The 27,823-nt window shown below is 47.6% G+C and overlaps 2 protein-coding genes across 2 annotated transcripts in view; one reads left to right on the forward strand and one right to left on the reverse strand.

Annotated features, from left to right (window-relative positions):
* Window positions 1-27,823, reverse strand: part of NCOA1 (nuclear receptor coactivator 1) — a 589,360-nt gene that overhangs the window by 362,136 nt on the left and 199,401 nt on the right. The gene's annotated exons all lie outside the window — the stretch shown is intronic.
* LOC141141327 (uncharacterized) overlaps window positions 22,139-27,823 on the forward strand; it is a 69,649-nt gene continuing 63,964 nt past the window's right edge. Inside the window, exon 1 of the mRNA XM_073629000.1 lies at window positions 22,139-22,826. Within this exon, the coding sequence (XP_073485101.1) occupies window positions 22,251-22,826 (576 nt within the window). The 5' untranslated portion in view covers window positions 22,139-22,250. The remainder of the gene's footprint in view (window positions 22,827-27,823) is intronic.

The raw sequence follows: 27,823 nt of genomic DNA on the forward strand, positions 1-27,823 counted from the left end.
GGTCAGTGTAGGAATCAGACTGGTCAGGGAGGTTAGTGTAGTGGTGAGTGTAGGAATCAGGCTGGTCAGGTAGGTTAGTGTAGTGGTCAGTGTAGGAATCAGGCTGGTCAGACAGTGAGGTTAGTGTAGTGGTCAGTGTAGGAATCAGGCTGGTCAGGTAGGTTAGTGTAGTGGTCAGTGTAGGAATCAGGCTGGTCAGGGAGGTTAGTGTAGTGGTCAGTGTAGGAATCAGGCTGGTCAGGGAGGTTAGTGTAGTGGTAAGTGTAGGAATCAGGCTGGTCAGTGAGGTTAGTGTAGTGGTCAGTGTAGGAATCAGGCTGGTCAGGGAGGTTAGTGTAGTGGTAAGTGTAGGAATCAGGCTGGTCAGGGAGGTTAGTGTAGTGGTCAGTGTAGGAATCAGGCTGGTCAGGTAGGTTAGTGTAGTGGTCAGTGTAGGAATCAGGCTGGTTAGGTAGGTTAGTGTAGTGGTCAGTGTAGGAATCAGGCTGGTCAGGTAGGTTAGTGTAGTGGTCAGTGTAGGAATCAGGCTGGTCAGGGAGGTTAGTGTAGTGGGGAGTGTAGGAATCAGGCTGGTCAGGGAGGTTAGTGTAGTGGTCAGTGTAGGAATCAGGCTGGTCAGGGAGGTTAGTGTAGTGGGGAGTGTAGGAATCAGGCTGGTCAGGTAGGTTAGTGTAGTGGTAAGTGTAGGAATCAGGCTGGTCAGTGAGGTTAGTGTAGTGGTCAGTGTAGGAATCAGGCTGGTCAGGGAGGTTAGTGTAGTGGTCAGTGTAGGAATCAGGCTGGTCAGTGAGGTTAGTGTAGTGGTCAGTGTAGGAATCAGGCTGGTCAGTGAGGTTAGTGTAGTGGTCAGTGTAGGAATCAGGCTGGTCAGGGAGGTTAGTGTAGTGGTCAGTGTAGGAATCAGGCTGGTCAGTGAGGTTAGTGTAGTGGTGAGTGTAGGAATCAGGCTGGTCAGGTAGGTTAGTGTAGTGGTCAGTGTAGGAATCAGGCTGGTCAGTGAGGTTAGTGTAGTGGTGAGTGTAGGAATCAGGCTGGTCAGGGAGGTTAGTGTAGTGGTCAGTGTAGGAATCAGGCTGGTCAGGTAGGTTAGTGTAGTGGTCAGTGTAGGAATCAGGCTGGTCAGGTAGGTTAGTGTAGTGGTCAGTGTAGGAATCAGGCTGGTCAGGTAGGTTAGCGTAGTGGTCAGTGTAGGAATCAGGATGGTCAGTACTATTGTAGGAAGGGAAAGGACTCGGGGGGTGCTAAAAGTCCACTGGTTAGGGGGCGCAAATTACTTGCCTTGCCTCGGGCGCTGACAACCCACGCTACGCCAATGCCTCTGCGTTTGCCAACAAGGGTTTCTCCACCATGTACTAAGTCATGTTTTGCCTGGAGATCAAATATGTATAAATATAACCTTTGTATTGTGTGTTTTTTTCTGGATTTTGGTTGATATTCTGTCTCTATCATTTAAAATACACCTATGATAAAAATCATAGACCCTTCATTTCTTTGTAAGTGGGCAAACTTACAAAATCTGCAGGGGATCAAATAATGATTTTCTCCACTGTATGGATTAAAGATTACAGAGAAGAACCCCCCTCCTGAACTAATGGCAAAATCTTATTTTTCCCATAGAAAATGTCTCTTTGGCCTTCGCACAGTAGTTGGGATTTAAGGTCCATTTGCCGTGTTTTGCTGTGTTCAGAATCTTGCAGACGATTACAGGCCTTGGCGCGGCTCGAATGTTCCTGATTTACCTGGCTGTGTCTGGAGTGCCCCATCACTTTCAATTGGCATGGTTATCATAATTCATAATAGGCTATAATTAGAGGTAATTATCTCCGAGGCTGCCCACCCCATTCTGAATTGCTGCAACCTCTTAATAGGAGTGCATAATGCTATATCATTCAACCCTTTCCAGATCCATCCAGTTATACGTCAGCAGGATAATGACACTCCTGTTTATTTGTGTCATCTGTGCTGCGTGGCAAGCGGCTCCCCGGGTGCCATAGAACCAAAAGTCCCAGCATGGGCCTGGTAAGGCTACTAGCTCAGCATGTTAAAGCTAAACTCCAGGATAAGCAAATATTGTTATGTGTATTCCTCCTTTTATTTGGTGTGCTAACATTAGCATATAAGCATTTAATATTGCCAATTATTAGCATATAAGCACCTAATATTTCTTTTCATTAGCATATAAGCATTTAATATTACCTAACATTATCATGGCACTTCATATTGCCATTTAATCCTCATTAAAACATTTAATAATTTTTTTTCTTTATCAGTCTGCTTTGTGTAGATCTGTGCAGTAATCCAGTGTGAGACTGTCCTGTAATAAAGACCGCTCACTGCTGTTCCCTCTCCTTGTGCAGGCTGGCTGGTCTTGTCTCCACTCTCTCGAATACCCTTATGTAGTGGAGTGGTGAACCTCCGCCCCAGTCTCAAGTCTTTTGCAGACTCTAACAGGTTTTCTTGTAAGATTGCCCTGTATTTGGCTCCATCCATCTTCCCATCAACTCTGACCAGTTTCCCTGTCCCTGCTGAAGAAAAGCTTCCCCACCACATAATGCTACCACCACCATGTTTCACGGTGGGGATGGTATGTTCAGGGTGATGTGCAGTGTTAGTTTTCTGCCTCACATAGCATTTTGCTTTTAGGCCAAACAGTTCAATTTTGGTCTCATCTGACCAGAGCACCTTCTTCCATATGTTTCCCCCACGTGGCTTCTTGCAAACTGCAAACGGGACTTGTTATGGTTTTCCGTCAACAATGGCTCTTCTATAAAGGCCGGATTTGTGGAGTGCACAACTAATAGTTGTTCTATATTATAGGTTAGCCTCAATCATTGTCAAAATTTGATTAGACTTAAAAGGTACCATCATCCAAAACAGTAAGACCCCTTTCACACTGGGGCGGTTTGCAGGCGGTATTGCGCTAAAAATACCGCCTGCAAACCGCCCCTAAACAGCCTCTGCTGTTTGTTCAGTGTGAAAGCCCGAGGGCTTTCACACTGAAGCGGTGCGCAGGCAGGACGGTGAAAAAAGTCCTGCAAACCGCTTCTTTGGAGCGGTGAAGGAGCGCTGAAATCAATGGGACAGTGCGGCTATACCGCGGCAGTACCGCGGCTATAGCCGCGCTGTACGAGTGATTTTAACCCTTTTTCGGCCGCCGGCGGGGGTTAAAACCGCACCGCTAGCGGCCGAATACAGCTGAAAATAGCGCTGTTGTACCGCCGACGCCCCCACCGCCCCAGTGTGAAAGGGGCCTAAATGTATATAGGGAGGAAGGAGAGAGATAGGGACAGTTGCTTAGGCTGTCAGCTATAACCTCCAAAAAGAATGGACTATCTCGGCACCGACCACAACGTTTAATTAACATTTTTTGTAATAAATGAATATTTTCTGATAAACACAACGTTGGTTATGAAAGCAATAAGAAGATCAATACAGCAATACAATACTTGTAGACTTCCAGGCTGATAACTGGTTAAAGAGCATATTCACAGATTTATACAGTCCTCAACAGTTTCACGATCATAGGACCGTTTCTTCAGGAGGATAAATCTATAAAATAGATGGTATAGATCAACAATCATAAAAAATCTAATATAATGTATCAAACAACATAAACAATAAGTATAACAACACAGCAAAAAGAGCATAACTGCTTACCAGTGACTCAATGACCAAGCAATAATTTCAGCCGCCAAGAGTTCGCCCCGCCGCGGACATGGGGGATTTATGCAGAGAGTATTAAGTCTGGACAATATATATATATATATATATATATATATATATATATATAAAATATATATATGTAAAAGTAAAGGGAAGTATATACAGATAAAGACTGAAGGGGAAAAAGGGGGAGGAGGGAAGAGGAAAAGAAAGGGGGGGGGGCAAGGGACAGGAAGATGAGAGGAAAAGGGGAGGAAAAGATGGGAAAGGGAGAGAAGGGGAGAGGGAGGAAAAGGGGGGGCAGGGGCGGAAAAAGAAAAAAGGTAAAAAGAGGGGTAAAGGAGGGAAACAAGGTAGGGAGAAGAAAAAGTGGCGGAAGGGAGTTGGGGGGAGAGAGGGGGGAAAAAGGAGGGGAAGGGGACAGAAGGGGGATGGGGGAATGGAAAAAGGGAGGAGGGGGGAAGAGAAGGAGGGGGGTTTGGGCAAGTGTAGAAAAAGGGTAGGGGAGAGGAAGGAGAAGGGGGTAGGGGAAGGGGAGAAAAAGCGGGGGGGTGAAAGAAGGTTCAGTCATATAGAAAAATACATACCAATCTTGTCACAATAAAGAAGCAAGATTGTACCGAGGCGGAGAAAAAGAGAAAGCCAGAGACCAGAAGCAGTTCATTTAGATAGCACTGCAGGTGAATCGCCTTGGTAAACTTGATAAATGGTTATTGCTGTATCCATCCAAAAGGGGCGGTATTACAGCCTAGTAGTCTATAATGCAAGGCCTAGGTTGCATGTCAGTAAAGAAACTTCTCAGCAGTTTGAAAGTCGGCACATGGCCGTGCAAGAGCTGGATACATACCTTCCTGGGTTGGTCTCAAGCTTCCCCCCTGGGCAAAAACATCTGCACTGCTTGCAAATGGGCTTGAGGCCACTTATGAGCTCCCCAACCCAGAAGACGTCAGGCGTTGCCCCAAACGGCGACGCGAGCATCGGCGAAATGACGGCGCGTGGCGTCACCGCGTCAGACCACCCACGCTGCGCATGCATAAACCACGCTGAAGTGGCGTGTGATTCAAATTGGCGCGGAGCCCAAAACCTCGACGGTGCAAGCAAGGGGAGGCCTGTCATAGACTACCAGCTGATACTGATAGAAGTATATTATAAAAAGAAAAAAAATGTTAATTCTAGATTAAAATTCAGCCACCAGTTGTTAGACGGATGGCAGCAACCTGGCATAATAGGACAGGGAGCCAAAGGGGCATTGATTGCACCAACCAAGGGGTAAGGGATGAAGGGGAGGGGTGGGGGAAGGGGGAAAGGAAGGGGGGAAGGGAAGGGGGGACAAAAGGTGGGAAAGAAGAGGGGGAGAAGACCTTCATAAAAAGTGTTTGTACGAGTTAGTTTCGTTCAAACCTGGGGGGATAGTGGCATTGAGACGTTTAATCCACATTGTTTCTCTTTGTAATATGGATCTATCCCAGTCACCCCCTCTTGGGCTCGGATGGACAACTTCAAGGATAAAAAAACCTCGCTGCCATTAAATCAAACATGTGGTGCAAACCTATATGGCGGCCTACGGTAGTTAATTTTGCCGTTGCTGGAGTAATATAAGTGGACACCTATCCTTTGGCGGAATTCACGGATAGTTTTGCCCACATAAAATGCGTTGCATTTGCAGGTCATCAGGTAGATCACCCCCCCCATAGTACCACAATGTGAAGAGGTACGGGGGGCTAGCGTTTCGCTATTGGGTAGCAGGTATTTATTACCCTCAAGAACCCATGGGCAACGAGGACACTGACCACATTGGGAAGTGCTGCGTGGTCCAATTACGGGTGGTTGGTACGTTCGTATTTGTTGGCCAACAATTGTGTGCCGTGTGTATGCAAGACAATTTTGAGCCAACGCCCTTCGTCCACGGTTTTGTTGGCCAACAATCCGATCGTGTGTACGAGGCTTTAGGTTCTCTAACAAACCTCGGAGGGCTTCACTGAACAGCTGTATTTATACCGAGATTAAATTACACACAGGTGGACTCTATTTATTAATTAGGTGACTTCTGAAGGCAATTGGTTCCTCTAGATTTTAGTTGGGGGTATCAGAGGAAAGGGGGCTGAATACAAATGCACGCCACACTTTTCAGATATTTATTTGTAAAAACATTTGAAAACCATTTATCATTTTCCTTCCACTTCACAATTATGTGCCACTGTGTGTTTGTCCATCACATAAAATCCCAATAAAATACATTTACATTTTTGGTTGTAACATGACAAAATGTGGAAAATGTCAAGGGGTATGAATACTTTTTCAAGGCACTGTAGTTCAGGCTAGTTTTTCCTTGTTTCCTCAGTCATCGTTAATGCTTTGTAGATAGAGGGCTTAGGTAAGTCTCTGTCTTCCTAAACTTCAGAAGGCCGGAGAACATCCTCTGCGCTGCACTTTTCTGAAGTAAAATACCTTTGGATTCAACGTCGCTGTCTTAGTGAAGAGTTAAGCTGCCTGTGGATAGTGCCAAGTCAGCAAGTGACCATACGGTCTGGGCAGACTTGGTCTAAGGAGGTATGTGAATGCACAAAGCGCATTTGAAACAATGCTTTTCAGAATGGTGATTTTTTTTTATTTTTATTTTATCCTTGCTGTACTCACATCATTACATATGCATTTATATTTAAATGTGCTCCTTCACATAGAAGCAATGAGCTATGAACAGTCACACTCCAGCTGAGGAGGTGAGAATATATCAGCTGGCAAATAATAATGAAAACTTGATGTGGAAGTCAAAGAAAGTTTTTGCCGACACCTCATGGCTTTTGCTATCACTTCCTTCATTACCTTGGGCCTGTGCTGGTAAAGTAATATGGCTTTATTTAACTCCTTCGCGACCGTGCTATAGCCGAATGACGGCGAGTGTCGCCCATTGGTTCCACCTATCAGTGCCCATCAGTGCTGCATATCAGTGCAGCCTCATCAGTGCCTCCTTCTCAGTGCAGCCTCATCAATGCCCATCATTGCCACCTATCAGTGCCCATCAGTGCAGCCTCATCAGTGCCTCCTTCTCAGTGCAGCCTCATCAATGCCCATCAGTGCAGCCTCATCAGTGCCTCCTTCTCAGTGCAGCCTCATCAAAGCCCATCAGTGCCACATATCAGTGCCCATCAGTGCAGCCTCATCAGTGCCTCCTTCTCAGTGCAGCCTCATCAGTGCCCCCTTCTCAGTGCAGCCTCATCAATGCCCATCAGTGCCACATATCAGTGCCCATCAGTGCAGCCTCATCAGTGCCTCCTTCTCAGTGCAGCCTCATCAGTGCCTCCTTCTCAGTGCAGCCTCATCAATGCCCATCAGTGCCACCTATCAGTGCCCATCAGTGCAGCCTCATCAGTGCCTCCTTCTCAGTGCAGCCTCATCAGTGCCTCCTTCTCAGTGCAGCCACATCAATGCCCCCTTCTCATTGCAGCATCATCAGTGCCCATCAGTGCCACCTATCAGCGCCCATCAGTGCAGCCTCATCAGTGCCATCCATCAGTCCCTCCACTACTTTGATGCAACTTTCATGCCACCTGAGTGCCCATAGACTGCAATGTAAACTCTCAAAAGACACTTGAAAGTCGCAACTTAAATGTTATCAATGCAACAGTCATGCTACAGTCAAAGCCAAAGTCAACAGCTAAAGTCGCCTTCAAGTGGCACCCATCCAAAGTTGCATCAAAGTCGTAATGTAAAGCCCCAATGGAAATTCCACGACTTTTGGAGTCGCACAAGTCTGAATGGAGCCTTGACCGCTTGCCGACCAGCCGCCGGTCATTTTACAGCGGCCGGTCGGCACGATCCCGCAAAACCGTCGTAGCTATACGTCAGCTCGCGGGATCGGGGTAGCTGCACAGTGGGGGTTACCAATGCTTGTGGCTGAAGGTTGCGATGACCGCCGGCCACGAGCGATCGAGAGCACGAGGGTCAGAACACGCAAACACACAAATCTGTGTTTTGTTCTGAGAGGAGTGACCGATCGTGTGTTCCTATTAGCTAGGAACCATGATCCGTCACTTCCTATAGTCATTCCACTCCCCCTTCAGTTAGAATCACCTCCCAGGGAACACAACTAACCCCTTGATCGCCCCCTAGTGTTAACCCCTTCTCTGCCAGTGACATTGTTACAGTAATCAATGCATTTTTATAGCACTGAATAAATGCCAATGGTCCCAAAAATGTGTCAAAATTGTCCGATGTGTTCGCCATAATGCCGCAGTCATGATAAAAATCGCAGATTATCATTATTTTTTTCCCTTGAGAAAGTCACGTGACCTGTGACGCAACACGTCGGGAGGAGCCAGTGACGTCGCCTTCGGTGTTTGAATACAACGAACGTGTGGTGAGGAGGAAAGCTGCGTGCAATTCTGAACGTTTCAAAAGCGTTTTTGAACCTGACCAAATGTGAGTAAACAGCCTACACTTATTTGGGGTTTATTAATCACTTAGCAATCTTGCGCAATGATATGTTTTAATTTCTGAGAGCAATGTTTTAGAAAGTATCATTTGGGAAGAAAAGGGACCATTTGAACCATGGGGACTCATAAGCTAATCGGAGTGGGGTTCCATGATCTGGTGAGTACTATTTCTGACTCTGAGGTTTTTGATTTATTGAGGTGATTAAGAACCTTTTCTCCAGGTGGTGGTTTATCCTTCTTGGGACTTTCTTTACACATTTCCTATTATATGTATTGTTTGCATATTTGGATTTTATTTTTTTCACAGAGGAGGGTGCACTATTAATTGTTTTTTGGAGTGAATTTTTTGGAATATTGGATATTGTAATGCTGTGTGATACTTACCGTATATACTCGAGTATAAGCCGACCCGAATATAAGCCGGGGCACCTAATTTTACCACAAAAAAATGGGAAAACTTATTGACTCGAATATAAGCCTAGGGTGAGAAATGCACAGCTACTGTAAGTGGAAAAGAGGGTCAACAATGCCCATTTGCAGCCTCACTGTGCCCATTTGCAGCCTCACTGTGCCCATTTGCAGCCTCACTGTGCCCATTTGCAGCCATAGGTTCCCCGAACTTCAATCTCGGTAGTTAAGGGTTCCTAGATGCCTCCTAGCTGCAGCCAAAATTTGGGGTCTCTGGACCCAAAGGGTCCCGAAATGACATTGCTGCAGATGGACACAGTTGACCGACTTTGGGGCCCCGTATCTCAGGGCCACTTGGTGCTAGGAACACCAAATTTGGTGCGCAAACCCAGTGGAACTAGCAGTACAACATATCCAAAGCTGGGGTTCCTAGCATCAAGTGGCCCCGAGATACGGGGCCCCAAATTCGGTTCAGAAAATGTCAAGCACTTTTCTGCAGCAGAGAATGACATTTTCCGAACCGATTTTTGGGGCCCCGTATATCGGGGCCACTTGGTGCTAAAATGTCATTCTCTGCTGCAGAAAAGTGCTTGACATTTTCTGGACCGACTTTGGGGCCCCGTATCTCAGGGCCACTTGGTGCTAGGAACACCAAATTTGGTGCGCAAACCCAGTGGAACTAGCAGTACAACATATCCAAAGCTGGGGTTCCTAGCATCAAGTGGCCCCGAGATACGGGGCCCCAAATTCGGTTCGGAAAATGTCAAGCACTTTTCTGCAGCAGAGAATGACATTTTCCGAACCGATTTTTGGGGCCCCGTATCTCGGGGCCACTTGGTGCTAAAATGTCATTCTCTGCTGCAGAAAAGTGCTTGACATTTTCTGAACCGACTTTGGGGCCCTGTATCTCAAGGTCACTTGATGCTAGGAACCCCAGCTTTGGATATGTTGTAGTGCTAGCTCCACTGGGTTTGCACACCACATTTGGGGTTCGTAGCACCAAGTGGCCCCAAGATACGTGGCCCCAAATTCGGTTCGGACAATGTCATTCTCTGCTGCAGAAAAGTGCTTGAGTATAAGCCGAGGGGGGCATTTTTAGCACAAAAAAATGTGCTGGAAAAACTCGGCTTATACTCGAGTGTATACGGTACTAACATTTTTAGCTAGGTTTAAGCGCACTATTATAAATTTTGTAATATTTTGTATGTGGGAAACGAGCACATTGAAATAGCTGCAGCTGAACCATTTTTGCACATAACTAATTAGCTCCATATCAGCGCAATAGTAGTCTTTTTATTTGAAAAATCGCAGATCGCCGCCATTACTAGTAAAAAAAAAAAAAAATAATAAAAATGCTATAAATCTATCCCCTATTTTGTAGATGCTATAACTTTTGCGCAAACCAATCAATATACGCTTATTGCAATTTTTTTTTTACCAGAAACATGTAGAAGAATACATAATCGGCCTAAACTGAGAAAAAAATTGCTTTTTTTAAAAAAAAATGTGGGATATTTATTATAGCAAAAAGTACAAAATATTGTGTTTTTTTCAAAATTGACGCTTTTTTTTGTTTATAGCGCAAAAAACAAAAACCGCAGAGGCGATCAAATACCACCAAAAGAAAGCTCTATTTATGGGAAAAAAAGGACATCGATTTTGTTTGGGTACAGGGTTGCATGACCGCGCAATTGTCAGTTAAAGCGACGCAGTGCCGAATCGCAAAAAATGGCCTGGTCATTCAGCAGCCAAATCTTCCGGGGCTGAAGTGGTTAAGCAGTTGGTTATGAGTAGTGATGAGCTAAGGTTTGGGCCAAACTCAATTCAGCCCAAACCCATGGTAAGCTGTTACAGGTGTGCCCTATACAGGTTACATTTAGCTTTTGGCTCTGCTGCACTCAGTAGAGCAGCTATTTATTTTCTAGGCCTGGCCAGGTTTTCCCTAAGCTTGGTGGGTGATTGCTTCTGTCTGCCTCTGGAAAAAAGATTCCAGAAATAGTGTAGGAGGGTCAGTCACTGAGTTATGTTATCTGACCTCAGCCAATCCCTGGGGGGGGCACCCAGAAGGTGGTTGGAGAGAAGATAAATATGTGGGAGGCTTGTTCAGCCCGGTGATTCTCCTGGGGCTGCCGCCTCTGGGAGGCAGCTGGTGTATTGAAGTGCTGTAGCTGGAGGGCAGCATCTGTGGAAGGTGAGAAGGACCTCCTCTCTCATGGAAGAGTGTCACATGGAAGCTGGGTAGATGACTGCTTTCCTTGGACATTGTGAGTAGGACCTTGTCCTAGGACTCCAGGTGTGCATGTGCTTTGGGGGTTAATGCCAGACGTTGCTGTAAGGATTGGGCTGCTCGTACAGAGTCTCAGATTAGCTGGCTACCTCTTCCACCTCCAGCAAAGGCATCCCTCTGTCTTTCTGCTCTCTCCTCTTATCAATATGCTCCTTGTTAGCACATGAGCACTGCAGCATGACTGATTGGTTCATTGTTCTGCTTCCGCTTCTCCCAGCCTGAGCTCTGCTGTACAGGGGTGAGACTGCTTGCTTTTTATTTAAATCATTCATTTAAATCTTTCATATCTGCTTGGAGTGCAGCTTTAAAATAAAGATGCATTCATTTTTTGGGATAAGTCTGCTTGTACTCGGCCATGCTTGCAGCAGGTGGTTGAATCAGGGAACTTGGATTAAACCCAGGCCCCATCCAAAAACTGACCCAGGAATAACAATACACAACCAATCTCAAAATGTCTATTTTCATTGGAATCAATGTGCTAAAAAAAAAAAAGAAGATGAAAAAAAGCTGCCTTGCCTTTGCAGGCTTATGTTTACTGGTCTCATCTGAGCGTGGGTTTTTTTTTTTTAGTTCCCTTAGTCTTGACAAAAGATGGTCTGTTTAGAAAAGTAGCCCACCAGTCACCTCCAGCTCGTGTTAATCCGGACAGTTTTAGCAGCTGGTCTGTGTGATGGGGATGGGAGAGGACAGATGGAGATTAATCTGCGAGTGGCTGATCTGCAGGTCGTGGTGCACACTGGGTGTATGAGGAACATTGGCTGTCAATGTATATCACAAATTGACACCGATCAAGTATTATAGCCAGTGCTACCTTGGAAACATAGAAGAAAGACTCCTCTAGTGATATAAAGATCTATATAGAGGAATCAGGACCTCCTTGCTCCTGCTGGTGATCCCTCTAGTGATATAAAGATCTATATAGAGGAATCAGGACCTCCTTCCTCCTGCTGGTGATCCCTCTAGTGATATAAAGATCTATATAGAAGAATCAGGATCTCCTTCCTTTTGCTGGTGATCCCTCTAGTGATAAAAGATCTATATAGAGGAATCAGGATCTCCTTCCTCCCACTGGTGAAACCTCTAGTGATAATTAAAAATCTATATAGAGGAACCAGGACCTCCTTCTTCCTGATGGTGATCCCTCTAGTGATATAAAGATCTATATAGGAGAATCAGAACCTGCTTCCCACTGCTGGTTATCCCTCTAGTGGTATAAAGATCTATATAGAGGAATTAGGACCTCCTTCGTCTTGCTGGTGATCCCTCTAGTGATACAAAGATCTATAGGAAGAAAAGAATGTCTGAACACCACATGAATAGAGGAATCAGGACCTCCTTCTCCCTGCTGTTGTCCCTCAAGATCCATATAGAGGAATCAGGACCTCCTTCCTCCTGCTGGTGACCCCTCTAGCGATATAAGATCTATATAGAGGAATCAGGACCTCCTTCCTCCTGCTGGTGATCCCTCTAGTGATATAAAGATCTATATAGAGGAATCAGGACCTCCTTCCTCCTGCTGGTGATCCTTTAGTGATATAAAGATCTATATAGAGGAATGAGGACCTCCTTCCGCTTGCTGGTGATCCTTTAGTGATATAAAGATCTATATAGAGGAATTAGGACCTCCTTTGTCTTGCTGGTGATCCCTCTAGTGATACAAAGATCTATAGGAAGAAAAGAATGTCTGAACACCACATGAATAGAGGAATCAGGACCTCCTTCTCCCTGCTGTTGTCCCTCAAGATCCATATAGAGGAATCAGGACCTCCTTCCTCCTGCTGGTGACCCCTCTAGCGATATAAGATCTATATAGAGGAATCAGGACCTCCTTCCGCTTGCTGGTGATCCTTTAGTGATATAAAGATCTATATAGAGGAGTCAGGACCTCCTTCCTCCTACTGGTGATCCCTCTAGTGATATAAAGATCTATATAGAGGAATCAGGATCTCCTTCCTCTCACTGGTGATCCCTCTAGTGATATAAAGATCTATATAGAGGAATCATGATCTCCTTCCTCCCACTGGTGATCCCTCTAGTGATAATTAAAAATCTACATAGAGGAACCAGGATCTCCTTCTAGTGATACAAAGATCTATAGGAAGAAAAGAACGTCTGCACACCACACGAATAGAGGAATCAGGACCTCCTTCCTCCTGCTGGTGATCCCTCTAGTGATATAAATATCTATAAAGGAGAATCGGGACCTCCTGCCTCCTGCTGGTGATCCTTCCAGTGATAAAAAGATCTATATATAGAGGAATCAGGACCTCCTTCTTCCTGCTGGTGATCCCTCTAGTGATATAAAGATCAATATAGAGGAATCAGGACCTCCTTCCTCCTGCTGGTGACCCCTCTAGTGATATAAAGATCAATATAGAGGAATCAGGACCTCCTTCCTCCTGCTGGTGACCCCTCTAGTGATATAAAGTTCTATATAGAGGAATCAGGACCTCCTTCCTCCTGCTGGTGACCCCTCTAGTGATATAAAGTTCTATATAGAGAAATCAGGAGCTCCTTCCATCTGCTGGTAACCCCTCCAGTGATATAAAGCTCTATATAGAGAAATCAGGACCTCTTTCCTCCCGCTGGTGATCCTTTTACAGTTTCAGATCCCGTTAGTGCATTCTAATACAAGAATGGTCTTTTGGAGATCAGAAGTTTTAGAAGATTTTTGAAGCGGAGTTTGTGAAGTTTGTCAAGTTGTAGAAAAGAGCTGTGATAGTTGGAGGGAGATATTTTACCACCCTGAGAGGTGTTTCTTCTCATTAATACGTAGCAGACAGGGGTGAGGACGCTGCACTCACACAGAAAACATAATGAGGAAGTCTGGAGATATGGGGATTTAAATGGCTAGAACTCTATGGCTGAAGTCTAGCCTTCCCCTGAGTCTAGGCTCCTCTCCTGGACTGAAATGGCTTACTCTGATTCCACCGCACACTGTGAGCTTTTTAACAATGGGCACGAAAAGCTGCATTATTGCAGATAGAGCCTGCTTCATTTCCTGGCTGCAGGACATCCAGCATCACCTAACACTTTCCTCCCTAGCCTGACTTTTCCTGGCTGGTCCCTTTCATGCCTTTCATTTATGGAGGCTCAGCATCACATGTAGGCATTCTGTATGCAACTGCACCTTGCCTACGACTTCTTAGTCCTCCAGAATGACATCCACCCATCAAGGCATTTTGATATTTGCATAACTCTGCTTGCATCGGGGTCGAGGGCTCTTGAGCAGTAAAGAAACAGGGTGCTGTGATGTTTTCAGGAAGCTAAGTACAGCATCCTGCAGGCCCCTCCCACCAGCCACGATCTGCTTGCCTTGCATAAAGAACCACAGAGCCACGGTGATCATATTTTTCATGTAATCAGTTTGATAAATTCCAGATCCCTCTCTTCCCAAAGCAATGGTCTCTGCCTATATGTGAGACTGCTGTTCAGGTGTGCTGATTAGCCAGTCTTGTCCTAATGGCAGCTCACAAGATCATGTGACAGAGCTATAAGTTGCATTAAAAAAGTAACAAAAAACAAACCCTTACATACATGTCCTTTCCTGTGTGCATTGCAGGTGTTTTTTATGCTTTAGGGCAGGGGTCTTCAAACAAAGGGCCAGTTTATTGTCCTTCGGACTTTAGGGGAACCGAATTGTGGCCTTTAGGAGAAGAAATTGTCCTGTGTCAGAAGGAGTAAACAGTGCATCTTTGGCATTATGGGGAGAAATTGTGCCCCGTTTTTGGTGTCCGTGGGAATAGTGCCCCATCGTTGGTATCAGTGGGAGCAATAGTGTCTCATCATTGGTGTCAGTGGGAGGAATAGTGCCCCATCATTGGTGTCAGTGGGAGGCTAGTGCCCCATCATTGGTGTCAGTGGGAGGAATAGTGCCCCATCTTTGGTGTCAGTAAGAGGAATAGTGCCCCATCGTTGGTGTCACTGGGAGTAATAGTGCTCCATCATTGGTATCTGTGGGAGGAATAGTGCCCCATCATTGGTATCGGGGGGGGGAATAGTACCCCATCATTGGTATCAGTGGGGGGAATAGTGCCCCATCATTGGTGTCAGTAAGAGGAATAGTGCTCCATCATTGATATCAGTGGAAGAAATAGTGCCCCATCATTGGTATCGTGGGGGGGGGGACAATACCCCATCACTGATATCCGTGGGAGGAATAGTGCCCCATCTTTGGTATCAGTGGGAGGAATAGTGCCCAATTATTGGTATCAGTAGGAGGAATAGTGCCTCATCATTGATGTCAGTTGGAGGACTAGTGCCCCATCATTGGTGTCATTGGAAGGAATAGTGCCCCTTCATAGATGTCAGTGGGAGGACTTGTGCCCGATCCTTGGTGTCAGTGGGAGGAATAGTGCCCCATCATTGGTATAGTGGGAGGAATAGTACCCCATCACTGATATCCGTGGGAGGAATAGTGCCCCATCATTGGTATCAGTGGGAGGAATAGTGCCTCATCACTGGTATCAGTGGGAGGACTAGTGCCCCATCATTGATGTAAGTGGGAGGACTAGTGCCCCATCATTGATGTCAGTAAAAGGAATAGTGCCCCATCATTGGTGTCAGAGGAATAGTGCTCCATCATTGGTATCAGTGAGAGGAATAGTGCCCCATCATTGGTATCAGTGGAAGGAATAGTGCTCCATCATTGGTATCTGTGGGAGGAATAGTGCCACATCATTGGTATCAGGGGGGGGGGCAAATAGTACCCCATCATTGATATCCGTGGGAGGAATAGTGCCCCATCATTGGTGTCAGTAAGAGGAATAGTGCCCCATCATTGGTATCAGTGGGAGGAATAGTGCCCCATCATTGGTATCAGTGGGAGGAATAGTGACTCATCACTGGTATCAGTGGGAGGACTAGTGCCCCTTCATTGACGTCAGTGGGAGGACTAGTGCCCCATCATTGGTGTCAGTAAGAGGAATAGTGCCCCATCAGTGGTGTCATTGGAAGGAATAGTGCCCCATTTTTGGTGTCAGTGGGAGGAATAGTGCCCCACCCATCATTGGAGCACAGGTGTGTCAGGAGGAGGCTGTCTCTCTGGAGCTGCTGCAGATCTGTGTGAGAGGGGACTGGTGAGGAAATCTATCCCAGCTCTCCTGGCCCCTTTCTGGGGAAGCCATGGAGGCCAGCAGGGCCTCTCCTGCTGGAAGCTCACAGCCATCTCCTGGGCCATCAGGTAACATACCTGCCCCTATACAACCCATGGTTGGTGATCTCTCTGCCCCTGGTGAAGATGAAGGTTCCGGGGCCATCCGGGAGCGAGTGGTGGCCGGGATTAAGGTCCTGAATAGGGAAAGAGACAAGCTCTACAAGCTCAGAGCGGAGGTGAAGCGCCTGAGAAGGCAACGTGAGGGCTTGCATAGCCAGAAACGAGGGTCCATGGATCCGGAGATCCAACTGGCCAAGGTCCGGGTGGAACACCAGGAGACCATTGTGTCCATGATGGAAGGCAGAGATGGGCCCTTCAAAGAAAAGTTTTGTAACGATAAAAGATTTGCGAGGATGACAAAGATGGAGGTGGAGGAGGAGACCCCCAGTTCTGACCCCCTGCCCCCTCAGGGAGAGGTAAGCAGCCCCATGCCTTCCCAGGACTCAGGAGGCATGCTCAGGGCCATCCAGGTAATGGAGTCTCCTATGCGGGGGGATCAGCTGGCATTTAATGATGAGGACATTACAGACAATGTGCCTGACAAGGTAAAGCCTGTCAAGTCCCATATTGTGGATAAAACAATTTTTGTGCCATTCAACACTGTGACTGATACAGACAATGTGCCCAGTGAGAGTCAGGCTGCTAGTCCTATGTGTAGTAATGCTGTGCCTGCTGATGCTGCAGTACAGCAAAGTTTGCTTTTAAAAAATGACATTCCTGCAGATGAACTACAAGATTCAGCAGAGCCTATTAACCCCCCTTTAGCTGAAGCTGTTTGCCCCACAGCTGCTGAGGACTCTACAGCACAGCTTCAGGAGACAGCTGGTATTGCATCAGAAACTGTGACTATTCCTGATGGGAATGTGAAGTTTTGTGTGACTGATAAAAATCATCCCAGTACAAGTGTGATGAATAATGGTCCCAGTTCAAGTGTGATGGACAGTCCTACCAACTCCGTTCAAGCAGTGAATAATAATAGTAATGTACAGACTGCTATGACTTCAGTGTGGGGCCTTGGCCCTGAAAAACTTACCTTTGCTCAGGTGGTACGCTCTGCTCCTGGTAGCTCTGCCCCCAAGCGGGGTTTTCCCCTACAGGCTACCACTTTGAGCACCCCAGGATCTGGTCTTGGGTCTCTGGCTTCTGCTGGGGGTCCCAGACGTAATGTTGTTATTCTGAAATGGGAAGGTGGTGCGATCCCTCCAGCACGGCGTGCAGTGGTGGACATGATTTTAGAGATGGGTTTTGGGGCAAATGATCTGTATGCCTTTATACATGTAGCTGGGAGCCGGGATTATACAGTTAGCTTCACCAGGCCAGAGGGTCTTGACCTGTTCTGGGAGAGATATGAGGCTCGTTGCAGGTCAAGACCTGAATGGGAAGGTCTGGCCCCAGTTGCAGTTTCTCAGAGGTCTACAGTAAAAAAAGTCACAATTATCCTCACTAATGAGAGTGTCCCTGCCCGGGATCTAGAGGTTTGGTTAAGGAACTATGGGGAGGTTTTGACCAAGCCCAATAAAATCCTTGATGAGCGTAACATCTGGACTGGGGGTTGGTCAGTTACAGTCAGGTTGGCCAGGGATGGGAATGTTGTCCGTCACCTGCCCTCCTCAGCTTTTATAGGGAGGGATAGGATGACTGTTTTTTACCCTGGTCAGCCGAAGCTGTGTCACCGCTGTGGAGAAAAGGGGCATTTGAGTTCCTCCTGTTCAGCCTTGATATGTTCAGTGTGTCGAGGTCAGGGTCATATGGCTAAGGACTGCACCAAAATGATCAGGTGCAACCTGTGCCTGCGCCTTGGCCACCCCTACAGCAGATGTCCTGAAGCCTGGCACAATATGGAGAAGGAGGTAATAGATGACTTGTCAAGGCTGGACAGGATGGAGGGTGAGGCCCCTGGTGTACCATCCTCCTCTGCGGTGACTGACTCCCCTGGTCCTGCTCAGGATCCCTCTCCAGTTCCTGTGGCCACCCCTCATGTGTCTGTAAGTATTCCTTCTGTATCTGTATCTGTCTCCCCCCAGCCTACTGTACCCTCTCCTCTTGTGTCAGAACCTTCCAAGTCTGTGCCCCCTGAGTCAGTTACCCCCCAGGAGTCTACCCCTCCTAAGTCTGATTCAAAGGGAGCACCCCCCCCACCAGCAGTGGTAGTGGGTACTAAAAAGGTTGCTTCTTCCTCTGTAAAGAAGTCTTCTGTAAAGACTTCACAGAAAAAAGTAAGAGATGAGGGCATCTCTGAAGCTGACCTGCAGTACCTGGAGGAGAGAAGGAAGGTTGGGAAGCGGAAGAAGCAGGTGGTGAGGACAGAACAGGCTCCAGTGCCTGTCTCCAACCGGTATAGGTCCTCTAATTGGGATATCTCTTCATCTGGAGCTTCTTCGGAGCGAAGTTCTGATTCCGAAATGGAGTTTGAGGCGGCCTCAAGAAAGAGAGAGGCTTCTGGTGATGAGCAGCAGAGGGGAGCTAAGAAGCAAACCACCCAATAACCCAAATGGCGGTTCCCCCTCCGTTAAAAGTGGTGACAATAAATGTCGCCAGCATTAAGTCAGTAAGAGCTCGTTCTATGGCCTTCTTTTTGTTCAGCCAATTAGATGCTGAAATTTTATTTTTGCAAGAGACTAGGCTCACCTCCTTGGCAGATATTCATATGGCCAAGAGAGAGTGGAGGTATGGTCCATCTTACTGGTCTCTTGCGGCCGAGCCTTACGGCGGTGTGGCGGTGTTGTTTAAAACCGGCATGGTAACTGTCCGGCGGGTTATTGAGGTGGAGATTGGGAGATGTATGGTCTTAGACGTCCTTGTGGGAGGGCAGGACCTGCGCCTAATTAATGTTTATGGACCGCACACAAAGTGGGACAGGAAATGCCTTTTTACAAGGATCAAGCCATTTCTTTTTACATCCCGGCAAGTGGTCTTTGGAGGTGACTTTAATACAGTAACTAGGCCCAAGGACAGGAAGGACTTCAAGGACAGGCTGGGATATGATAGCGTTTTTTTAAATAGTATGGTTAGGGATGCTGGTCTTGTGGATGTGCACATTAAGCACCTCCCGGATGACACTGGGTTCACCTTTCATCGAGGTAATAGTCAGAGTAGAATAGATAGGTTTTTTTTGAAGGAGACCTCTGCTTTCTCACCCCCAGTGGTGCAGGCAGTAGAGTTCTCTGATCACTGTATGCTATCTGTGGTCCTGAATGCTTCAGACGCCCCTCAGAGGGGCAAGGGCATCTGGAGATTGAATTCGACTCTACTCAAGGAAGAACATGTTAGACAATCCTTTGAGGAATTCTTTCAGGCACAGGTGACCATCCTGGACTTTTGTAGCAGCAAGGCTGAGTGGTGGGAGCTGACCAAAAAGAGGATTGCTGGATTCTTCAGGGGCCTAGCCAATAGAAAGCAGTTTAATAAATACATGACCTACCAACGTTTACGGAGGAAGCTGGATATTCTTGTCTCGAGAGGAGGAGATCCTGGGGCAATCTCCGAAGTGAAACTCCTTCTCAGGAAGTGTCAATATGACCGGCAAGCCTCTTTGGTTCTGGAGAGGGACTATGGGAAGTACCACTCGCCTGACCCTTACCAGAACTGCAAACAAGGTGTAGCTGTTAAAACGGTCGTTGGCCTTAAGGACAGTACAGGTTCCTTGACAAAGTCCAGGTCAGGGATTCTGGAGGTCGTGAGGTCCTTTTATGCTGACCTTCTTGGGAGGAAAGAGCTTGACCGTGACAAGATGGAAAGCTTTTTGGACTCTACTCCAGGTCTAAATGATGAAGATGTCCCATTGATGAATTTGACAGAGGAGATCACAGTTGAAGAGGTGATAAGGGCAATTGAACAGCTTGCCATCAAAAAGTCACCTGGACCGGATGGCTTGACGGCTGAGTTTTACAAAGCTTTTAAGTCTATTCTGGCCCCACATTTGGTAGAGGTTTTTAACAGTTGCCTTGCTGAGGGGGTACTTCCCTCTTCCATGAGGCACTCAGCTGTGATTCTTCTTTCAAAGGGTAAAGATCCTTCGATGATTGAGAATTGGCGCCCCATCAGCCTTCTTAATGTCGATAGAAAGATACTGGCAAAGATCATTTTCTGGCGCCTATCGTCAGTAGCAGAGTCTTTGCTTTCTCGCCATCAGCACTGTTCGGTCCAGGGTAGGTGCACCTTCACAGCAGTTTTAGCTGTCCGGGAGGCCTTGGAGCGGTGCAGGGCTGCAGGCTGGGGAAAGTATTTGCTGACATTGGATCAGGCAAAGGCTTTTGCTCGTGTTAACCATGAGTACCTGTGGTTGCTCCTTAGTAAGTACGGTCTGCCGGGTGGTTTTGTCGATTGGTTAAAAGTCTTGTATGAGGGGGCAGAGAGCTTTCCTCTTGTTAATGGTTGGGTTGGGCAGTCCTTTGAGGTTGGCTCCGGGGTGCGCCAGGGTTGTCCCCTGAGTCCCCTGCTCTATGTGTTTGCAATCGACCCCTTCATCAGGAGGCTAGAGAGCGGCATGTTGTGTGGGGTGCCAGTGGGGCTTCCGGGTGAGCCACCTTTGAGGGTTGTTGCCTATGCGGACGATGTGTCGGTGATTGTCACTGGGGCGGATGAAGCAGAGGAGGTGGTCTCTCTGACATCACGGTATTCTGAAGCATCAGGCTCCAAGATCAATCAGGAAAAGAGTGAAGTTTTCTGGATGGGAAAGGAAGGTGAGGGGTTTGATCTCCCGGACACCTTTCCAGTGCCCCAGGAAAGAATTAAGATTTTAGGCATTGAATTTGGACCTGGCGATTATGGCCTAAAAAACTGGGAAGGCAGACTGGAAATTGCCAATACTAAGGTGGTCAGCTGGAAGAGATGGAAGTTATCTATGAGGGAAAGGGTTGATCTGATTAAGACTTACCTGATTCCGATCTTCTTGTATGTCAGCTTTGTCTGCATCTTGCCAGTGTCTCTCTATGCTAGGGTCAGTAGTGTGTTCTTCCAGATGTTGTGGGGGAACAGACTGAACCCCATCAAGAGGAATGTCACCTATCTATCCAGGAGGGAGGGTGGCTTAGGTATGGTCAACCCAGTTCTTTTCTTTTCACTGCTTTTTCTCAAGTTTAATATTGGTAATATGCTTGCAGTGGAACCTCCTGGATGGGCAGGCATATTTAGATCTTGGTTTAGGCCTTTTCTACGACTTTGGGAAGAAGGTGGCCAAGTGAAGAATCTCAGGGGTCATCGTGGTCAGCTACCAGCCTATGTCGCTCCGTGCCTGAAGTTATTACGGCAGTGGTGATTGTCGGCTGAAGATCTCAGATCGGTTCCGAGGAAAGTCCTTATGAGTCGAGTCTTGAGCGAAGTCTTTCATGACCCACTGGCCTTAAGGGATTGCCCAGGCCCAGTTTTGAGGGCAGGGTTAAGACTTATTAATTTGGACAGAGTACCCCCTAAATTTAGGGATCTGGCCTGGTTGTGCTTCCATGGGAGACTCTATGTTAGGGGCAATTTGAAATTCCGCAGTGGGGTGGATCGTAGCTGTCCTCGGGAGGAGTGTGCAGGTGAGGAGGAGACTATGGACCATTTTCTGCTTCATTGCCCTTTTAACATAGAGGTGTACAAACAGGTGGGACGGGCCCTCGGTGTCCCTTTCCTCTCCAGGCTGGGTTATGCTGAGTGGGTGTACGGAGCATTCAATACTGGTGGGGTTTTTTGTTTAGATACACTTTTTCTAGTTAGCCTAGTAGTCCGTTATTTCACTTGGAACGCACGGTGTCAGGTCTGCATTCGGCGTAAAATCCTTCCTGTTCAGGTGGTGGTGTATGACATTCTGCATGAGGTGGAGAAGATTCGGGTGCTCGAGAGAGACAAGCGGAGTCAGGGGGCTTGGTTGAAGGCGTGGAGGGGTTTCAGGCCTCCCTGACTGCCAGGAGTCTCTTTCCCGGGTGTGGCTGTCTGTCTCTTATCACCCTAGATTATTATTTTTTTTTTGGATTAATTTTTGATAAATGGCTGCGTACATAGGTGATGGGTTGTGCCTCTTAGGCCCTCTCTGCTGCTTTATGTAAATAATTTTGGTAGTGGATTATGTATATATTGTATATATTCTGAACATGGATGTATATTCCTTGGATTTCTGTTGAAGTTTTGTACTTTGGTTTTGTTTTTTACTTTTGTATAAAATTGGTTGCTTGATTCTTTTAATAAAAGATCAATAGTGCCCCACCCATCATTGGAGCACAGGTGTGTCAGGAGGAGGCTGTCTCTGGAGCTGCTGCTGATCTGTGTGAGAGGGGACTGGTGAGGAAATCTATCCCAGCTCTCCTGGCCCCTTTCTGGGGAAGCCATGGAGGCCAGCAGGGCCTCTCCTGCTGGAAGCTCCCAGCCATCTCCTGGGCCATCAGGTAACATGCCTGCTCCTGCACAAGCCATGGCTGGGGATCTCTCTACCCCTGGTGAAGATGAAGGCTCAGAGGCCATCCGGGAGCGAGTGGTGGCCGGGATTAAAGTCCTGAATAGAGAAAGAGACAAGCTGTACAAGCTCAGAGCCGAGGTGAAGCGCTTGAGAAGGCAGCGTGAGGGCTTACATAGCCAGAAACGTGGATCCATGGATCCGGAGATCCAACTGGCCAAGGTCCGGGTGGAACACCAGGAGACCATTGTGGCCATGATGGAAGGCAGAGATGGGCCCTTCAAAGAAAAATTCTGTAATGACAGAAGGTTTGCCAGGATGACAAAGATGGAGGTGGAGGAGGAGACCCCCAGTTCAGACCCCCTGTCCCCTCAGGGAGAGGTAAGCAGCCCCATGCCTTCCCAGGACTCAGGAGGCATGCTCAAGGTAATCCAGGCAATGGAGTCTCCTTTGCGGGGTGATCAGCTGGTGTTCCATGAGGAGGACATAACAGATAATGTGCCTGACAAGGTAAAGCCCGTCAAGCCCCATGTGGTGCATAAAACAGTTTTTGTGACTGATACTGACAATGTGCCCAGTGACAATCAGGCTGCTAGTCCTATGTGTAGCAATGCTGTGCCTGCTGATGCTGCAGTACAGCAAAGTTTGCATTTAAAAAATGACATTCCTGCAGATGAACTGCAACATTCAGCAGAGCCTATTAACCCCCATTTAGCTGAATCTGAAGCTGTTTGCCCCAAACCTGCTGAAGACTCTACAGCACAGCTTCAGGAGACAGCTGGCATTGCAGCAGAAACTGTGACTATTCCTGATAAGAATGTGGATATTTGTGTTACTGATAAAAATCATCCCAGTACAAGTGTGATGAACAATGGTCCCAGTACAAGTGTGATGGACAGTCCTACCAACTCCGTTCAAGTAGTGAATAATAATAGTAATGTACAGACTGCTGTAACTTCAGTGTGGGGCCTTGGCCCTGATAAACCCACGTTTGCTCAGGTGGTACGCTCTGCTCCTGGTAGCTCCGCCCCCAAGCGGGGTTTCCCCCTGCAGCCTACCACTTTGGGCACCCCGGGATCTGGTCTTGGGTCTCTGGCTTCTGCTGGGGGTCCGAGAAGAAATGTGGTAATTCTCAAATGGGAAGGTGGTGCGATCCCTCCAGCACGGCGTGCAGTGGTGGATTTGATTTTAGAGATGGGTTTTGGGGCAAATGATCTGTATGCTCTAATACATGTAGCTGGGACACGGGATTATACCATTCGTTTCACCAGGCCAGAGGGTCTTGACCTGTTCTGGGAGCGATATGAGGCTCGGTGCAGGTCAAGACCTGAATGGGAAGGTCTGGCCCCAGTTGCGGTTTCGCAAAGGTCAACGGTGAAAAAGATAACCATCATACTCACTAATGAGAGTGTTCCTGCTCGGGACCTAGAGGTCTGGTTAAGGAACTATGGTGAGGTTTTGACTAAGCCCAGCAAAATCCTTGATGAGCGTAACATCTGGACTGGGGGTTGGTCGGTTACAGTCAGGTTGGCCAGGGATGGGAATGTTGTCCGTCACCTGCCCTCCTCAGCTTTTATAGGGAGGGATAGGATGACTATTTTCTACCCTGGTCAGCCGAAGCTGTGTCACCGCTGTGGAGAAAAGGGGCATTTGAGCTCTTCCTGTTCAGCCTTGATATGTTCAGTGTGTCGGGGTCAGGGTCATATGGCTAGGGACTGCACCGAGATGATCAGGTGCAACCTGTGCCTGCGCCTTGGCCACCCCTACAGCAGGTGTCCTGAAGCCTGGCACAATATGGAGAAGGAGGTAATTGATGACATGTCAAGGCTGGACAGGATGGAGGGTGAGGCCCCTGGTGTACCATCCTCCTCTGGGGTGACCGTCTCCCCTGGTCCTGCTCAGGATCCCTCCCCAGTTCCTGTGGCCACCCCTCCTGTGTCTGTAAGTATTCCTTCTGTATCTGTCTCTGTGTCCCCCCAGCCTACTGTATCCCCTCCTCTTGTGTCAGAACCTTCCAAGTCTGTGCCCCCTGAGTCAGTTCCCCCCCAGGAGTCTACCCCTCCTAAGTCTGACTCAAAGGGAGCACCCCCCCCACCAGGAGTGGTAGTGGGTACTAAAAAGGTCGCTTCTTCCTCTGTAAAGGAGTCTTCTGTAGAGACTCCAAAGAAAAAAACAGGAGATGAGGGCATCTCTGAAGCTGACCTGCAGTACCTGGAACAGAGAAGGAAGGTTGGGAAGCGGAAGAAGCAGGTGGTGAGGACAGAACAGGCTCCAGTGCCTGTCTCCAACCGTTATAGGTCCTCTAATTGGGATATCTCTTCATCTGGAGCTTCTTCGGAGCGAAGTTCTGATTCCGAAATGGAGTTTGAGGCGGCCTCAAGAAAGAGAGAGGCTTCTGGTGATGAGCAGCAGAGGGGAGCTAAGAAGCAATCCACCCAATAACCCAAATGGCGGTTCCCCCTCCGTTAAAAGTGGTGACAATAAATGTCGCCAGCATTAAGTCAGTAAGAGCTCGTTCTATGGCCTTCTTTTTGTTCAGCCAATTAGATGCTGAAATTTTATTTTTGCAAGAGACTAGGCTCACCTCCTTGGCAGATATTCATATGGCCAAGAGAGAGTGGAGGTATGGTCCATCTTACTGGTCTCTTGCGGCCGAGCCTTATGGCGGTGTGGCGGTGTTGTTTAAAACCGGCATGGTAACTGTCCGGCGGGTTATTGAGGTGGAGATTGGGAGATGTATGGTCTTAGACGTCCTTGTGGGAGGGCAGGACCTGCGCCTAATTAATGTTTATGGACCGCACACAAAGTGGGACAGGAAATGCCTTTTTACAAGGATCAAGCCATTTCTTTTTACATCCCGGCAAGTGGTCTTTGGAGGTGACTTTAATACAGTAACTAGGCCCAAGGACAGGAAGGACTTCAAGGACAGGCTGGGATATGATAGCGTTTTTTTAAATAGTATGGTTAGGGATGCTGGTCTTGTGGATGTGCACATTAAGCACCTCCCGGATGACACTGGGTTCACCTTTCATCGAGGTAATAGTCAGAGTAGAATAGATAGGTTTTTTTTTGAAGGAGACCTCTGCTTTCTCACCCCCAGTGGTGCAGGCAGTAGAGTTCTCTGATCACTGTATGCTATCTGTGGTCCTGAATGCTTCAGACGCCCCTCAGAGGGGCAAGGGCATCTGGAGATTGAATTCGACTCTACTCAAGGAAGAACATGTTAGACAATCCTTTGAGGAATTCTTTCAGGCACAGGTGACCATCCTGGACTTTTGTAGCAGCAAGGCTGAGTGGTGGGAGCTGACCAAAAAGAGGATTGCTGGATTCTTCAGGGGCCTAGCCAATAGAAAGCAGTTTAATAAATACATGACCTACCAACGTTTACGGAGGAAGCTGGATATTCTTGTCTCGAGAGGAGGAGATCCTGGGGCAATCTCCGAAGTGAAACTCCTTCTCAGGAAGTGTCAATATGACCGGCATGCCTCTTTGGTTCTGGAGAGGGACTATGGGAAGTACCACTCGCCTGACCCTTACCAGAACTGCAAACAAGGTGTAGCTGTTAAAACGGTCGTTGGCCTTAAGGACAGTACAGGTTCCTTGACAAAGTCCAGGTCAGGGATTCTGGAGGTCGTGAGGTCCTTTTATGCTGACCTTCTTGGGAGGAAAGAGCTTGACCGTGACAAGATGGAAAGCTTTTTGGACTCTACTCCAGGTCTAAATGATGAAGATGTCCCATTGATGAATTTGACAGAGGAGATCACAGTTGAAGAGGTGATAAGGGCAATTGAACAGCTTGCCATCAAAAAGTCACCTGGACCGGATGGCTTGACGGCTGAGTTTTACAAAGCTTTTAAGTCTATTCTGGCCCCACATTTGGTAGAGGTTTTTAACAGTTGCCTTGCTGAGGGGGTACTTCCCTCTTCCATGAGGCACTCAGCTGTGATTCTTCTTTCAAAGGGTAAAGATCCTTCGATGGTTGAGAATTGGCGCCCCATCAGCCTTCTTAATGTCGATAGAAAGATACTGGCAAAGATCATTTTCTGGCGCCTATCGTCAGTAGCAGAGTCTTTGCTTTCTCGCCATCAGCACTGTTCGGTCCAGGGTAGGTGCACCTTCACAGCAGTTTTAGCTGTCCGGGAGGCCTTGGAGCGGTGCAGGGCTGCAGGCTGGGGAAAGTATTTGCTGACATTGGATCAGGCAAAGGCTTTTGATCGTGTTAACCATGAGTACCTGTGGTTGCTCCTTAGTAAGTACGGTCTGCCGGGTGGTTTTGTCGATTGGTTAAAAGTCTTGTATGAGGGGGCAGAGAGCTTTCCTCTTGTTAATGGTTGGGTTGGGCAGTCCTTTGGGGTTGGCTCCGGGGTGCGCCAGGGTTGTCCCCTGAGTCCCCTGCTCTATGTGTTTGCAATCGACCCCTTCATCAGGAGGCTAGAGAGCGGCATGTTGTGTGGGGTGCCAGTGGGGCTTCCGGGTGAGCCGCCTTTGAGGGTTGTTGCCTATGCGGACGATGTGTCGGTGATTGTCACTGGGGCGGATGAAGCAGAGGAGGTGGTCTCTCTGACATCACGGTATTCTGAAGCATCAGGCTCCAAGATCAATCAGGAAAAGAGTGAAGTTTTCTGGATGGGAAAGGAAGGTGAGGGGTTTGATCTCCCGGACACCTTTCCAGTGCCCCAGGAAAGAATTAAGATTTTAGGCATTGAATTTGGACCTGGCGATTATGGCCTCAAAAACTGGGAAGGCAGACTGGAAATTGCCAATACTAAGGTGGTCAGCTGGAAGAGATGGAAGTTATCTATGAGGGAAAGGGTTGATCTGATTAAGACTTACCTGATTCCGATCTTCTTGTATGTCAGCTTTGTCTGCATCTTGCCAGTGTCTCTCTATGCTAGGGTCAGTAGTGTGTTCTTCCAGATGTTGTGGGGGAACAGACTGAACCCCATCAAGAGGAATGTCACCTATCTATCCAGGAGGGAGGGTGGCTTAGGTATGGTCAACCCAGTTCTTTTCTTTTCACTGCTTTTTCTCAAGTTTAATATTGGTAATATGCTTGCAGTGGAACCTCCTGGATGGGCAGGCATATTTAGATCTTGGTTTAGGCCTTTTCTACGACTTTGGGAAGAAGGTGGCCAAGTGAAGAATCTCAGGGGTCATCGTGGTCAGCTACCAGCCTATGTCGCTCCGTGCCTGAAGTTACTACGGCAGTGGCGATTGTCGGCTGAAGATCTCAGATCGGTTCCGAGGAAAGTCCTTATGAGTCGAGTCTTGAGCGAAGTCTTTCATGACCCACTGGCCTTAAGGGATTGCCCAGGCCCAGTTTTGAGGGCAGGGTTAAGACTTATTAATTTGGACAGAGTACCCCCTAAATTCAGGGATCTGGCCTGGTTGTGCTTCCATGGGAGACTCTATGTTAGGGGCAATTTGAAATTCCGCAGTGGGGTGGATCGTAGCTGTCCTCGGGAGGAGTGTGCAGGTGAGGAGGAGACTATGGACCATTTTCTGCT

The sequence above is a fragment of the Aquarana catesbeiana genome, linkage group LG04 (assembly GCF_042186555.1).
Source record: "Aquarana catesbeiana isolate 2022-GZ linkage group LG04, ASM4218655v1, whole genome shotgun sequence".
NCBI lineage: Eukaryota > Metazoa > Chordata > Amphibia > Anura > Ranidae > Aquarana > Aquarana catesbeiana.